We start from the raw sequence: 15638 nt of genomic DNA, 5'->3' as shown, positions 1-15638 counted from the left end.
TGTCCAGTCTGAAAATTAATTTGTTTGGGTATCACCTCAAACAATTTTGCACCTCTTGCTATAGAACCTCTTGCAATTCGTTATAGAATGCATTACATTTGAACTTCATTGCAATGTTAATGAGCACTATATTTGACATAATACTAAGTCTGCGTTTAAACAGGCAGCCCAATTCTGATCTTATATCCAATTTAGTTATTGGTCTTTAGACCAATCAGATCCTATCTTTTGCCAATAATTGGGCAACATATCACAATTGGGCTACCTGTGGAAACGCTTTCGATTGGCCACTTGACTAAATGTGAATAAAAATTTCATTAACATATTTCACTTCTGAAAGGAGTACAATTATTTCCTGAGGGACTGCAAAATAAGTCAAAAAACATGATTTTCCTGTTTTTAATGATATTTCCACACTAGGAGCATGAAATAACACTCAAATTGTGAAAATGCTAATGCCCTTTCGGTGTCAGCTTTTTGAAAAACATGCCTGGAATTTCAGCCTGTTCACCTGGGATGGAGTTTTGGCCCACAGCACAATGAGATCAGATTTTCTTTTTGTATTATAATTTTTTTGTGTGTGTATTTTTACCCCCCTTTTCTCCCCAATTTCGTTGTATCCAATTGTTAATAGCTACTATCTTGTCTCATCGCTATAACTCCCGTACGGGCATGGGAGATACGAAGGTCGAATGTCATGCGTTCTCCGATACACAACCGAACCAAGCCGCACTGTTTCTTAACACAGCGCATCCAACTCGGAAGCCAGCCGCACTAATGTGTCGGAGGAAACACAGTGCACCTGGCGACCTTGGTTAGCGTGCACTGCGCCCGCCACAGGAGTCGCTGGTGCTCGATGAGACAAGGATATCCCTACCGGCCAAATGCTCCCTAACCCGGACGACCTAACTAGGCCAATTGTGTGTTGCCCCAAGGACCTCCCGGTCGCGGCCGGTTGCGAACCCAGAGCCTGGTGGCGCGAACCCAGGAGGCCCGAGATCAGATTATTTTGACCAATGACCAGTCATCTTTTATTATATGTATCCTCCTACTTTGGGAAGTAAGTGGGTAGGCTCTAGAGCAGGGGTATTCAACCCTTACCCTACGAGGACCGGAACCTGCTGGTTTTCTGTTCTACCTGTTAATTGGGGTGGCAGGTAGCCTAGTGGTTAGTGTTGGGCCAGTAACTGAAAGGTTGCTAGATCAAATCCCAGAGTTGACAAGGTTAAAGTCTGTCGTTCTGCCCCTGAACAAGGCAGTTAACCCACTCTTCCTAGGCCGTCATTGAAAATAAGAATTTGTTCTTAACCGACTTGCCTACTTATTAAATCAATTAATTGCACCCACCTGGTGTCCAAGGTTTAAATCAGTCTCTGATTAGAGGTGAACAATGAAAAAAATGCAGTGGAACTGGCTTCGCGGTCCAGAGTTGAGTTTGAGGGCTCTGGAGTTGAGACGGTCCTATCTGACAATCAGGGCTGTGCATGTACGCCCACATGATTAGACTGAGCATTTCAATGGCAAAAGGAGTCTCAGCAAAATCAATTATTTTCATTAAATAAAGTAATATATTAGACATACAGTGATGATTTAAACAGACTGCATGGAAGCTTTAGGAAAATTGATGGAAAAAGTCCCTATCACAGTTGAGGATGCCTGGTCATTCTTTAAAAGTAACTTCCTCACCATTTTAGATAAGCATGCGCCGTTCAAAAAATGCAGAACTAAGAACAGATATAGCCCTTGGTTCACTCCAGACCTGACTGCCCTCGACCAGCACAAAAAATATCCTGTGGCGGACTGCAATAGCATCGAATAGTCCCCGCGATATGCAACTGTTCAGGGAAGTCAGGAACCAATACACGCAGTCAGTCAGGAAAGCTAAGGCCAGCTTCTTCAGGCAGAAGTTTGCATCCTGTAGCTCCAACCCCAAAAAGTTCTGGGACACTGTGAAGTCCATGGAGAACAAGAGCACCTCCTCCCAGCTGCCCACTGCACTGAGGCTAGGTAACACGGTCACCACCGATAAATCCATGATTATCAAAAACTTCAACAAGCATTTCTCAACGGCTGGCTATGCCTTCCGCCTGGCTACTCCAACCTCGGCCAACAGCTCCGCCCCCCCCGCAGCTACTCGCCCAAGCCTCTCCAGGTTCTCCTTTACCCAAATCCAGATAGCAGATGTTCTGAAAGCCTGGACCCGTACAAATCAGCTGGGCTTGACAATCTGGACCCTCTATTTCTGAAACTATCCGCCGCCATTGTCGCAACCCCTATTACCAGCCTGTTCAACCTCTCTTTCATATCGTCTGAGATCCCCAAGGATTGGAAAGCTGCCGCAGTCATCCCCCTCTTCAAAGGGGGAGACACCCTGGACCCAAACTGTCACAGACCTATATCCATCCTGCCCTGTCTATCTAAGGTCTTCGAAAGCCAAGTCAACAAACAGGTCACTGACCAACTCGAATACCACCGTACCTTCTCCGCTGTGCAATCTGGTTTCCGAGCCGGTCACGGGTGCACCTCAGCCACGCTCAAGGTGCTAAACGATATCATAACCGCCATCGATAAAAGTACTGTGCAGCCATCTTCATCGACCTTGCCAAGGCTTTCGACTCTGTCAATCACCATATTCTTATCGGCAGACTCAGTAGCCTCGGTTTTTCGGATGACTGCCTTGCCTGGTTCACCAATTACTTTGCAGACAGAGTTCAGTGTGTCAAATCGGAGGGCATGCTGTCCGGTCCTCTGGCAGTCTCTATGGGGGTGCCACAGGGTTCAATCCTCGGGCCGACTCTTTTCTCTGTATATATCAATGATGTTGCTCTTGCTGCGGGCGATTCCCTGATCCACCTCTACGCAGACGACACCATTCTATATACTTCCGGCCCGTCCTTGGACACTGCTATCTAACCTCCAAGCGAGCTTCAATGCCATATAACACTCCTTCCGTGGCCTCCAACTGCTCTTAAACGCTAGTAAAACCAAATGCATGCTTTTCAACCGTTCGCTGCCTGCACCCGCACGCCTGACCAGCATCACCACCCTGGATGGTTCCGACCTTGAATATGTGGACATCTATAAGTACCTAGGTGTCTGGCTAGACTGTAAACTCTCCTTCCAGACTCATATCAAACATCTCCAATCGAAAATCAAATCAAGAGTCGGCTTTCTATTCCGCAACAAAGCCTCCTTCACTCATGCCGCCAAACTTACCCTAGTAAAACTGACTATCCTACCGATCCTCGACTTCGGCGATGTCATCTACAAAATTGCTTCCAACACTCTACTCAGCAAACTGGATGCAGTTTATCACAGTGCCATCCGTTTTGTCACTAAAGCACCTTATACCACCCACCACTGCGACTTGTATGCTCTAGTCGGCTGGCCCTCGCTACATATTCGTCGCCAGACCCACTGGCTCCAGGTCATCTACAAGTCCATGCTAGGTAAAGCTCCGCCTTATCTCAGTTCACTGGTCACGATGGCAACACCCATCCGTAGCACGCGCTCAAGCAGGTGTATCTCACTGATCATCCCTAAAGCCAACACCTCATTTGGCCACCTCTCTGCTGCCTGTGACTGGAACGAATTGCAAAAATCGCTGAAGTTGGAGACTTTTATCTCCCTCACCAACTTCAAACATCTGCTATCTGAGCAGCTAACCGATCGCTGCAGCTGTACATAATCTATTGGTAAATAGCCCACCCATTTTTACCTACCTCATCCCCATACTGTTTTTATTTATTTACTTTTCTGCTCTTTTGCACACCAATATCTCTACCTGTACATGACCATCTGATCATTTATCACTCCAGTGTTAATCTGCAAAATTGTAATTATTCACCTACCTTCTCATGCCTTTTGCACACAATGTATATAGACTCTTTCCCCTACTGTGTTATTGACTTGTTAACCGTTTACTCCATGTGTAACTGTGTTGTCTGTTCATACTGCTATGCTTTATCTTGGCCAGGTCGCAGTTGCAAATGAGAACTTGTTCTCAACTAGCCTGCCTGGTTAAATAAAAGGTTAAATAAAAAATAGTTAGAACTTGTTAATCATTAATTGAGAAGTTGTCATCATGGCACAGTGCTGATCTCATTGCAGCTGGTAGATAAGTGTTAGTCATATCTTACCCCAAACTATGAAGTTTTTTTTAAACAGAAAATTGAGAACAGTAGGACCTTTGAATATTGGCCAACCATCATAGCATATCTCTCACAAGAATTTAACTCAAATCTATACACATTTACTATTGGGTCACAAATCCTTAAGCCTGGTGAGAGGAGTTACTGAAAACACTGAGAAAATACAAATTGTATTTATGATGCATGCTACATTTCTTGCAGAATTAGAGGGTGATTTATATATATTTTTAAATGTAGATCGTGTGATTTGTCACTATAAATTACATCCAAAGGGAGCATCTTTGTGCAAATAAAATGTTATAGGTGTAAACCGTTTAACTTTCCTATAAAATATGAACAGCTACACCCTGCTTCCTGATAGGATAGCACCCCTATTGCTACCTTCCAATTGTCTAAAATGTACACAATTGAAATACAGGGCCGGGGTCCATTTGGGATTGAGTGTTGGTGAGTAGAACCAAAGACTGTCCCTGAGACAATACTTGTAAATTCTATCCATCCTCATTTACTCTAAGTAAACACTGATGACATAATTGGTCAAAGCACTGCAAAAGGAAAGCATGCTTACACCAATTCAATGTCAGGTCAGTGATTACTTCAAGGAAGAAAGGAAACATTTAGGAATATTTCAAAAAGGTACTACTCTCTCTTTGGTAGACCAAGAGCGAATAGAAGTAAATGTCTAAACTCAGAATTGTTTGGGGTGCCAAATGCACCATCTACTGGTTCAGTATATACACACAGAAAGTCTTCAAACAAAGAAGTACACCAACATACATTACAAAAACTAATGGACTACTAAAGAAACCTAAGGTGACCTTCCATCTACATAGTAATGACCATAAATGTTTAAAATGCTCAGTTAAAATGATTATTGCTAAATGTATTTATATCCCTGCAAGTATCATAATCTGTGCAAGGCTAAGAACAGTGATACAAATGACAAGAAATTCCTTTATTGTTTCTACAGAGAGGAGCCAGAGCTCAACCCAGAGTGATTCCTGAGGATATTGCCAACCGGTTTACTGGCTGATCAGACCACCAATAAATACAACATCTACAAAAATCCAGACGTACGTAATTTCACTTCCGATACCAAATCCTCATTTTCTTCTCTCTCTTTATTTTCTTTTGCAACTGTAGCGTCCCGTAGAGAAGGGCCTCTGCTGTGGGTGGGCAGCCTATGGGAGGACAAGTAAAACAGTCACTTAGAGTCAAATGTTTTCTATAAAAATAAAATGGTAAATAAGATGATCTTCAGAGGTATTATTGTAATTTGTTTCTTTTCCACATTGCAGTCCCTTCAGAAACTATTCACACCCCTGGACTTTTTCCACATTTTGTTGTGTTACAAAATTGGATTGATTTGTAATTTTTTGTCAACGATCTACACCAATGTCAAAGTGGAAGTAAAACAATGTTTTTATTTTTATGGAAAATAAAACATATCTTGATTGGATAAGTATGTCAGAATCACTTGCGGCAGCAATTACAGCTTTGAGTCTTTCTGGGTAAGTCTAAGAACTTTGCACACCTGGATTGTAATTTTTTTTCCCATTATTCTTTTTTAAACTCTTCAAGCGCTCATGTTGGTTGCTGATCAATGCTAGACAGCCATTTTCATGTCCTGACAGATTTAGGTTAAAAAAAATGTAACTAGGCCACGCAGGAAAATTCAATGTCATCTTGTTAAGAAACTCCAGTGTATATTTGGCCTTGTGTTTTAGGTAATTGCCCTGCTGAAAGTTGAATTTCAAATCAAATTAACATTTGATTTACAACAGGTGTAATTAGACCTTACCATTAAATGCTTACTTACAAGCCCTTAACAATGCAGTTCAAGAAAGAGTTTAAACAAACGAAAAAGTTTTTTTTAAGAATAAAAACTAAAACAATAAAATAACAAGGCTAGATACAGGTGGTACCAGTACAGAGTCAATATGTGGGGGTACAGGTTCGTCAAGGTCATTTGTACATGTAGGTAGGGGAAAAGTGACTATAAATAGATAAACAGAGAGTAGCAGGAGTGTAAAAACAAAGGGGGGGTGGGGTCAATGTAAATGATCCAGATGGCTATTTGATTAATTGTTCAATCTTATGGCTTGGGAGGGGTAGAAGCTGTTAAGAAGCCTTTTGGACCTTGACTTGGCGCTCCGGTACCGCTTGCCGTGCGGTAGCAGAGAGAACAGTCTATGACTTGGGTGACTGGAGTCTGATAATTTTTTGGGCCATCCTCTGACACTGCCCAGTATATAGGGCCTGGATGGCAGGAAGCTTGGCCCCAGTTATGTACTGGACTGTACGCACTACCTTCTGTAGAACAGTTGCCATACCAGGCGGTGAAGCAACCGGTCAGGATGCTCCCGATGGTGCAGCTGTATAACTTTGAGAACCCGGGGACCCAAGCCAAATCTTTTGTCTCCTGAGGGGGAATAGGCTTTGTCGTGCCCTCTTCACGACTGTCTTGGTGTGTTTGGACCATGATAGTTTGTTGGTGATGGGGACACCAAGGAACATGAAACTCTCGACCGGCTCCACTACAGCCATATAGATGTGAATTGGGGCATGTTCGGCCCATCTTTTCCTGTAGTCCACAATCAGCTCCTTTGTCTTGCTCACGTTGAGGGAGAAGTTGTTGTCCTGGGATCACACTGCCAGGCATCGGACCTCCTCCCTATAGGCCGCCTCATCGTTGATCAGGCAAACTTAAAAATGGTGTTGGATTCATGCTTGGCCACACAGTCGTGGGTGAACAGGAAGTACAGGATGGGATTAAGCACACACCCCTGAGGAGCCCCGGTGTTGAGGATCAGTGTGGCAGATGTGTTGTTGCCTATCCTTACCACCTGGGGGCAGCCTGTCAAGAAGTCCTGATCCAGTTGCAGAGGGAGGTGTTTAGTCCCAGGGTCCTTAGCCTAGTGATGAGGTTTGTTGGCACTATGGTGTTGAACGATGAGCTGTAGTCAATGAATAGAATTCTCACATAGGTGTTCCTTTTGTACCGGTGGGAAAGGGCAGTGTGGAGTGCGATTGCATCATCGGTGGATCTGTTGGTGTGGTATGCAAATTGGAGTGGGTCTAGGGTTTCTGGAATAACGGTGTTGATGTGAGCCATGACCAGCCTTCCAAAGCACTTCATGGCTACCGACATGAGTGCTACGGGGCGGTAGTAATTTAGGCAGGTTACCTTCGCTTCCTTGGGCACAGGGACATAGATTTTAAGCAGACCACCAATGTATTACAGACTCAGTCAGGGAGAGGTTGAAAACATCAGTGAAGACACTTGCCAGTTGGACCGCTCATGCTCTTGGTACACATCCTGGTAATCCGTCAGGCCCCGCGACCTTGTGAATGTTGACCTGTTTAAAAGGTCTTGCTCACATTGGCTACGGACAGCATGATCACAGTTGTCCGGAACAGCTGGTCCTTTCATGCATGCTTCCATGTTGCTTTCCTCGAAGCGAGCATAAGAGGCATTTAGCCCGTCTGGTAAGCTAGCGTCACTGGGCAGCTCGCGGCTGTGCTTCCCTTTGTAGTTTATAATAGTAGTGCAAGCCCTGCCACATCCGACGAGCGTCAGAGCCGGGGGTAGTAGGATTCAATCTCAGTCCTGTATTGATGCTTTGTCTGTTTGATGGTTCGATATGAGGGCATAGTGGGATTTTTTATAAGCGTTTGGATTAGTGTCCAGTTCCTTGAAATAGGCAGCTCCAGCCTTTAGCTCAGTGAGGATGTTGCCTGTAATCTGTGGCTCCTAGTTGGGATATGTACGTGTGATCACTGTGGGGACGACATCGTCGATGCATTTATTGATGAAGCCGGTGACTGAGATGGTATACTCTTCAATGTAATTGCATGAATCCCAGAAAATATTCCGGTCTGTGCTAGCAAAACAGTCATGTAGCGTTGCATCCGCTTCATCTGACCACTTCCATATTGAGCGAGTCACTGGTACTGCCTGCTTTAGTTTTTGCTTGTAAGCAGGAATCAGGAGGATAGAATAATGGTCAGATTTTCCAAACGGAGGGCGAGGGAGAGCTTTGTATGAGTGTGGAGTAAAGTTGGTCTAGAGTAATATTTCCTCTGGTTGCATGTGACATGCTGGTAGAAATGAGGTAAAACAGATTTACGTTTGCCTGCATTTATCTCCCAGTGTCTGTTGGAAAGCAGACTGAACCAAGTTCAGGATTTTGCCTGTGCTTAGCTCTATTCTGTTCATTTTTCTCCTAAAACTCCCTAATCCTTGCAGATGACAAGCATATCCATAACATGAAGCAGCCAACACCATTCTTGAATATATGAAGAGTGGTACTCAGTGATGTGTTGTGCTAGATTTGCCCAACGAAAACACTTTTGTATTCAGGACAAACAGTTCATTTATTTGTCACATTTTGCAGTATTACTTTAGTACCTTAATGCAAACACGATACATGTTTTGGCATATTTGTATTTTGTACAGGCATCCTTCCTTTCACCCTGCCATTTATGTTAGTATTGTGGAGAAACTACAATGTTGATCCATCCTCAGTCATCTCCCATCACAGCCATTAAACTAGCTGTTCTAAAATCAATTTTTTTCAGGATGAAATGCCTGAGATGTTTCCTTCCTCTCCGGCAACTGATTTAGGAAGGGCGCCAGTATCTTTGTGTGACACCATCCAAATTGCAATTAATAACTGCACCATGATCAAAGAGATATTCAATGTCTGCCCCTCCCCCCCTTTTTTAAACCCGTCTACCAATTGGTGGCCCTTTTATCCAAACCATTGGAAAACCTCCCTGGTCTTTGTGGTTGAATCTGTGTTTCAAATTCACTGCTAGACTGAGGGACCTTGCAGATAATTGTATGTGTGGGGTACAGAGATTGACTACCCAATTTAAAATCCTGTTAAACACTTATTGCACAAAGTGAGTTCATGCATCTTATGAGACTTAAGTACATTTTTACTCCTTAAATTATTTAAGCTTGCCATAACAAAATGGTTGAATACTTCACATTTGAATTCATTTGTAAACATTTCTAATTCCACTGACGGAGTATTATGTGTAGATCAGTGACAAAATCTAAATGTAATCCATTTTAAATTCAGGCTGTAACAACAAAAAGTGGAATTAAGTCAAGCGGTGTGAATACTTTCTGAAGGCACTGTATATTAGGGCCAAAACAAATTGTTTTATAAGAGTAAAAAAATAAAATACAAATAACAGAATGATACATACCTGGAACGTATATGTCCACTGGTACGATGCGGTCACACCCTCGGACCACGGCGTAAGAGTAGTGGTAGTAGCCACCCCCATTGGCACAGCTTAATAAGGACAGAGTAATAAGATGCAGCTGTTAGTTGAGTTACAGTGTAATATGAAAAACATCAACAGACACTGTAAAAGCACTGTGTGTAATGCTAAAACAGTTTGGAGAATTAAATCCCAATCAGTTGGCAGTAATCTTTACATTAAACAATCAGGCATTCTTAAATGAAAAAGTTACAAGGACATTATGTGATTCATTTCAAACTAGACAACCACTAACATCTTTCTGCTTGAACCTAATATTAGGACAAAACTTTACCTGCCCATGGAAATGACATATCTTGGCTCAGGCATCTGGTCATAAACCTATGGGAAAATAAGCATGTTGAATTCATAGTCAATAAAAGACTAAGCTGATTTCAAGCAAATGCAGAACTCTTTTCTCCAAAGAAACATGTTCTTCAGTCAAATACCTTGCGCAGAGCTGGGGCCATCTTGTTGGTCAAGGTGCCTGCCACAATCATGACGTCGGCCTGTCTGGGGCTGGCTCTAAACACCACTCCGAACCGGTCCATGTCGTATCGAGGAGCCGCCATGTGCATCATCTCAACCGCACAGCATGCTAGGCCAAAGGTCATGGGCCACAGGGAGCTCTAATGTAGAAATCCACAAAAACAGATTAGATCGATTGTTTTGTTGACCTAACTGAACAAAGATCATTCAGTCAGTCAATGTTTTTCCCTAACTCTTCCTAACAATCCTCAACTCATCTTGAGAAAGGTGAAAAGGTCAAGGAATAATATTTAGAGAAAGTAAACTTGTTATAGTCCCGTACCCCTTCAAACATTCAACCTCTAGCTGCGTATCTCCAGCACACTCAAATGTTGTTTTTTTGCCATCATTGTAAGCCTGCCACACATTATATGATACAGTTAAACATAAGAATGAGTGAGAGTTGTAGTCACAACCCGGCTCGTGGGGAGTGACGAAGAGCTCTTATAGGACCAGGGCACAAATAATAATAAAATCAATAATGTTGCTTTATTTAGCCATCTTATGTATAAAACCTTATTAGTTCATCAAAAATTGAGAATAACTCACCACAGGTAAATGAGAAGGTTGTGCTTGAAGGGATGCTCAAAATTCTGCAATGTTGGGTTATATTGAGAGAGATTCTCAGTCTTAAATCATTTTCCACACAGTCTGTGCCTGTATTTAGTTGTCATGCCAGTGAGGGACGAGAATCCACTCTCACATAGGTACGTGGTTGCAAAGAGCATCAGTGTCTTAGCGCGACTTTCCAAGTCAAGAAACTGAGCGCAGCCCAATCCAGAAATCTGGCAGTGGTTTCTGATTACATTTTCACAGAATCGCATGTTGCAATTTCAGTGAGGCTCTCTTGTTCAGATATTGGTACGTGGATTGGAGGTAGGGCATAAAAGGGATAACGAATCCAGTCGTTTGTGTCGTCCGTTTCGGGAAAGCACCTGTGTAATTGCGCACCCAGCTCACTCAGTCAGGTGCTTCGCTATATCACATTTGACATTGTCCATAAGCTTGAATTCATTTGCACACAAAAAAAAAAGATTCATACAATGATGGAAAGACCTGCGTGTTGTCCTTGTGAATGCAGACAGAAAAGAGCTCCAACTTCTTAATCATAGCCTCAATTTTGTCCGGCTGATTGAATATAGTTGCGGAGAGTCAGTGTAATCCTAGATTCAGATCATTCAGCTGAGAATAAACATCACCCAGCTAGGCCAGTCATGTGAGAAACTCATCATTATGCATAACCAGTATACTCCTACACGCATGTTGTAAAAGCGTTACATGGCCACTGCCCATATCATTGCATAATGAAGAAAATACACGAGTTCGTCTTTATTCTCGCTCAAAAAACTCCTGTGGCTTATTTTTCAAATTGTCATGTTTTGTTTAAATGTCTACGCAAGTGAAGGTTTCCCGCGAGAGAGAAACAGTTAATGTGATTGGATGTTAATTATTTGACTAGGCTACCTGTATTTGACATTGTGTTGTTATTTCACAACACTAGTTCACTGGTTTTATTTTATTTTTTGGCAATGAAACAAATCTACTCTGGCAAGAAAAGAGAAAAAAATCCAAATATAGCCCCGTTAGAAAATATAAAATGTACTGTTTGGAAAATGTGAAGAATTATTACTATGATTTTTTATTTATTATTGCCCCAGTTTGGGAATACCTGGTTTAGAGGAATGACCACCCCCCAAAAAAAGTATTATTTGTGAAGGCTTTGGCTGGAATTTGACGTATTACCCTCGAATTATGAGAGTCAGAGACAACTTCTTAATTTTCCCCCAGCAAAGGAGACTCAATATAGAAAAATGAGACCAGACTACGCTTCCCTCTGTAGTTAGTTTAATCATTTTGACAGTTCCTTGACTGACAACCAGCTGGCCACATACTGTATGTTTAGTAGATTACAAAGAGAAGTAAAGAAGGATGGGATGGGCCTCACGAGTGGCGCAGTAGTCTAAGGCACTACATAGCAGTGCTAGCTGTGCCACTAAATATTCTGGGTTTGTCCAGGCTCCGTCGCAGCCGGCCACAACCGGGAGACCCATGGGGCAGCTCACAATTAGCCCAGCGTTATCCAGGGAAGGGTTTGCCAGCAGGGATGTCCTTGTCCCATCACGCACTAGCGATTCCTGTGGCGAGCCAGGCAGTGCACGCTGATATGGTCGCCAGGTATACTGCATTTCCTCCAATACATTTCTGCGACTGGCTTCCGGGTTAAGTGGGCAGTGTCAAGAAGCAGTGCGGCATGGCTGGTTTTCGGAGGACAAACGGTCCATACAGGAGTTGCAGCGATGAGACAAGAATAACTACCAATTTGATACCACGAAATTGGGGAGAAAAACATTTACAAAAATATAAAGGATGGAGAGAGTGCTCTTTTGGAGTTTTATAAAAGCCAAATTGCCACTCAAAACATACAAAAATGTACCATATGCCACTGCAAAACAGAGATATTGTGTGGTATTCAATCGGAGCCCTAACTTACTCTGCGTAACTTACTCTGCGTGCCCAGTTCACCAGATCATCCAGTTTAGTGATGACATATTCTCCCTTGCTGCTTGCTACTGCAGCGGGCTTGGCAGCAGCCACCGCTGTGCTTTTCTCTCTGACTGGAACCACACTGGAGGAAAAGGGAATATTAAGTACTCGAGCAAATCTTCTTTATAGTTCTTGACAAATTCAGATGTTCACTGGATTTCCATTACCTTGTAGCATTGTCGCTTTTAGCTATGTGGTGTAGCAACCTCTGTTGTATCACAAATACTGAAATGGGTCTGTGTGGTAAAAAATACCAAGATTGGATTGGCACTGACAACTGTGATAACTGCTGATGTAAAAGAGGTTTATAAAATAAAGTTGATTGATTGACTGACTGACTGGCCATCAACACAAGCACAATGGCACTGCACAGAAATACAATACTCTAAACTATAACAAAATGGGGAAAACATATTTAATGTAGACTACTGGTGATTCCATAACAGAAAGAACCTCCATGTTGCTAACTATAATAAATGCCAGACCTGTCTTGGACAAATTACACAGTTGATAAGGTGATTAATTAAAACCAGACTGCCAGAGACAGCAGATAAGCGTTCCTAAATAATATCAGATTAAACTTTAAAAAGCAACCTTACCTTGATGAAAAGTTACCAAACGCGGCGAGGCGGGGGACTGCTAAGAAAATACAAAAAAAGCATAGCTAGATTTAAAATTCAATTAAATCATTACGCCACACCAAACTCTCTAGCTAACACAATTTACTGGGGGGATAACATTACTGCACAGGTTGTCACTGGTTACCACAGCCTAACCCAAAATCACGACCAAAAAGCTAATTTTTGTTTTAATGAATTATTACAATAGGCTATATTGACATGTGTGGCTGTAGTAACTAGTGGAAACCCACTGACTGGCAGTCAATGCGCATTTCTTGAGTGGCATAACAAACAGACGTTTGTGATATGGCTAGTTGTACACTTAGCCAAACTGACTTGTATCAAGAATTTCCTTATATAAATATTAACATGTATTTGCCATTAGATGACCATTAGCTAAGAGGTTGATCACACTGCATGTCTGACTGAGGAACTTAACGTTCCACGCATGCTAGTTAGCTATTTACAAACAAACATGTTCTCCCTAGCTAGCTAACATTAGCTAGTTAGCCTAGCCAGAGCCGTTTCTGTTCAGATTTACGCCAGATATAGCAACTAGCTAGTTTTAGCTAGATAGCAAGGTCAGTGATTATAACCGATGGTGGAAGCATAATATGACAGCAAAACCTAGATAATACATTAATCAGGTGGCATAGGAAATACAGTAATGTTCGTGGGATAAATAAGTCGGATATTTAGCAGAATGATATGTCGCAGTAACTTGGGAACATATTAGCCATAACATCACTCACCCACCAACGCCGCCATCTTTCGCAAAAAATGAGAAGACTTCCACTGACTGTGGATACGTGATAGAACGGTCCGTCCTATCTGTGATCCTTGGGACGTCCCTACTTCTTTGAAGTTGACATTTAAAATGGTTAGGTTCAGGTTTGGGACGTCCCAAGGATTAATTCAAATAAATTTTGCAGTTAATTATAGGGGCCTACCAGTATATATTTTTTTTGTTGACACAGAGAGAAAAATGTCTAAAGTAAGAGTTAAACGTATTGATGGTCTGAACTTAAATATCAAATATGTGGGAAATAATTTCACATTTGCAAGTGGTTCATGGGTTATGACGTGGCTCAGAGCAGATCCGGGATCACTTTAGACAACCTAATCAACCGAGGTAAAAACAGTTTCAAGTTGGATATTCGCGCTTTCAAACCACTTGAGCCACAGACTCCAAATAAGTGTCATGATGTTGTAAAAAATTGCGCACAACATTGCACAGGTCTTATTTTCACGATTTGGACATTAATTGGCCTTCCAGAGCTAATAAACATGTGCAAATGTGAGCAGCATTTTGTATTCCAAGTTGAATTAGTTAGGGAGTGTAAACAAAATACAAACCTTTTTTACATTCAAATTTCAATAGCTCCTTGGTCATGTGACCTAGTGACTTCAAACAAGGTTCAGAATGTCCACTCAGTGGCCCTACACATTGCACACCCCTTAGTTTGGCCATTTTCATCTCACATGGTTTTACATGAATTTTTCAAAATTTACCATTTCAATAGCTCCTTGGTCATGTGACCTACTGACCTCAAACAAGGTTCAGAATGTCCACTAACTATACTTTCATATCACTGATGTTTGTCTACTTTAATCTCATGCTATTAGATGTAAATCTGCAATCTTTGCAGGCCTTCATTTTACATGGGTGTGACATTTTTTTTATGTTTAAGTCAAACAAATGTTCCATCCTCGCAATAACTATCTTTCACATGGCTGTATGTGGTTTGGATCAAGGACAGGAGAGGTGTTCAAACAGAGGTGCTTAAGGGAAGGTGCACAGGTAGGCCTCATGAAAAACAATGTTTCATGTGCTCTTTTTAATCACAGTAATAGGCAATGATTTGTCAGTCACAGTGAGCTTGATAACGTGAAATTATTATTTTCATAGCATCACTTTCATATACTGTACATTAAGACAAATCCTTCTACGTTGAGTATTAGAACGCAGTTTACATAATCTGATAATGACTTGATATTTGAGTGCATTCACAACAAGCCACCTGCAGACAACTTACAAAATGCAATATTGCATTTGAGGGTTCGTTTTTCTGATGAAAATAGTTATTCGATGCATGACCTACTATTTCTAACTGGGAAAATAAATTCCTATGTCTTTTGTGAGTAAAATCCTTTTTTCAAAAATGATTTAGGTTCATTTTTGTGGAGCGGTATGAGGTTTGTGAGATGGGTCATTTAATACTAAAATCATTTAAGGAATCAATAGATTTCTATATTGCTTCCCCAGTATCTGCATGAACCATCAGGCCAAGTGTTTTTGGTTGACCCTGCTGGACAGAAAGAGAAGGAGGAATCGGAACACACTGCATTCAAATTCAGGTCTTAGTTATTCCATTGTACTGGACCTAATACACATTAGCATTTTACATACATTCATAAGTGTAATCGTTTTTTATGACATACTGTGAAAAACTCTTGGCTGCTGGCTCTGCCACTTTCAGACATGCGCAGAGCAGACTTGAACCACAGGGGATCTCTG

General features: G+C 41.9%; 1 protein-coding gene across 4 annotated transcripts; it reads right to left on the bottom strand.

Moving 5' to 3' along the window:
• Window positions 1-5091: 5091 nt before the first annotated feature.
• On the bottom strand, window positions 5092-13992 carry ndufs7 (NADH:ubiquinone oxidoreductase core subunit S7). Of its 4 annotated transcripts, none has more exons than XM_046303400.1 (8): window positions 13873-13992; window positions 13100-13139; window positions 12668-12736; window positions 12462-12582; window positions 9878-10057; window positions 9724-9770; window positions 9372-9460; window positions 5092-5332 (listed from the first exon to the last, which is right to left on the bottom strand). In XM_046303400.1, the coding sequence occupies exons 1-8, from the start codon at window positions 13886-13888 to the stop codon at window positions 5235-5237; spliced, it is 660 nt and encodes a 219-aa protein (XP_046159356.1). In that variant the 5' UTR covers window positions 13889-13992; the 3' UTR covers window positions 5092-5234. The 4 variants fall into 4 exon arrangements, with proteins under 4 accessions (XP_046159356.1, XP_046159363.1, XP_046159371.1 ...); XM_046303407.1 differs by having other exon boundaries at window positions 13100-13136; window positions 13873-13978; XM_046303415.1 differs by lacking the exon at window positions 12668-12736.
• Window positions 13993-15638: the final 1646 nt, after the last annotated feature.

Source organism: Oncorhynchus gorbuscha, linkage group LG02 (assembly GCF_021184085.1).
Source record: "Oncorhynchus gorbuscha isolate QuinsamMale2020 ecotype Even-year linkage group LG02, OgorEven_v1.0, whole genome shotgun sequence".
Classification (NCBI taxonomy): domain Eukaryota; kingdom Metazoa; phylum Chordata; class Actinopteri; order Salmoniformes; family Salmonidae; genus Oncorhynchus; species Oncorhynchus gorbuscha.
Note: the sequence above shows the minus strand (reverse complement) of the source record. Positions and strands in the feature narration are given on the sequence as shown.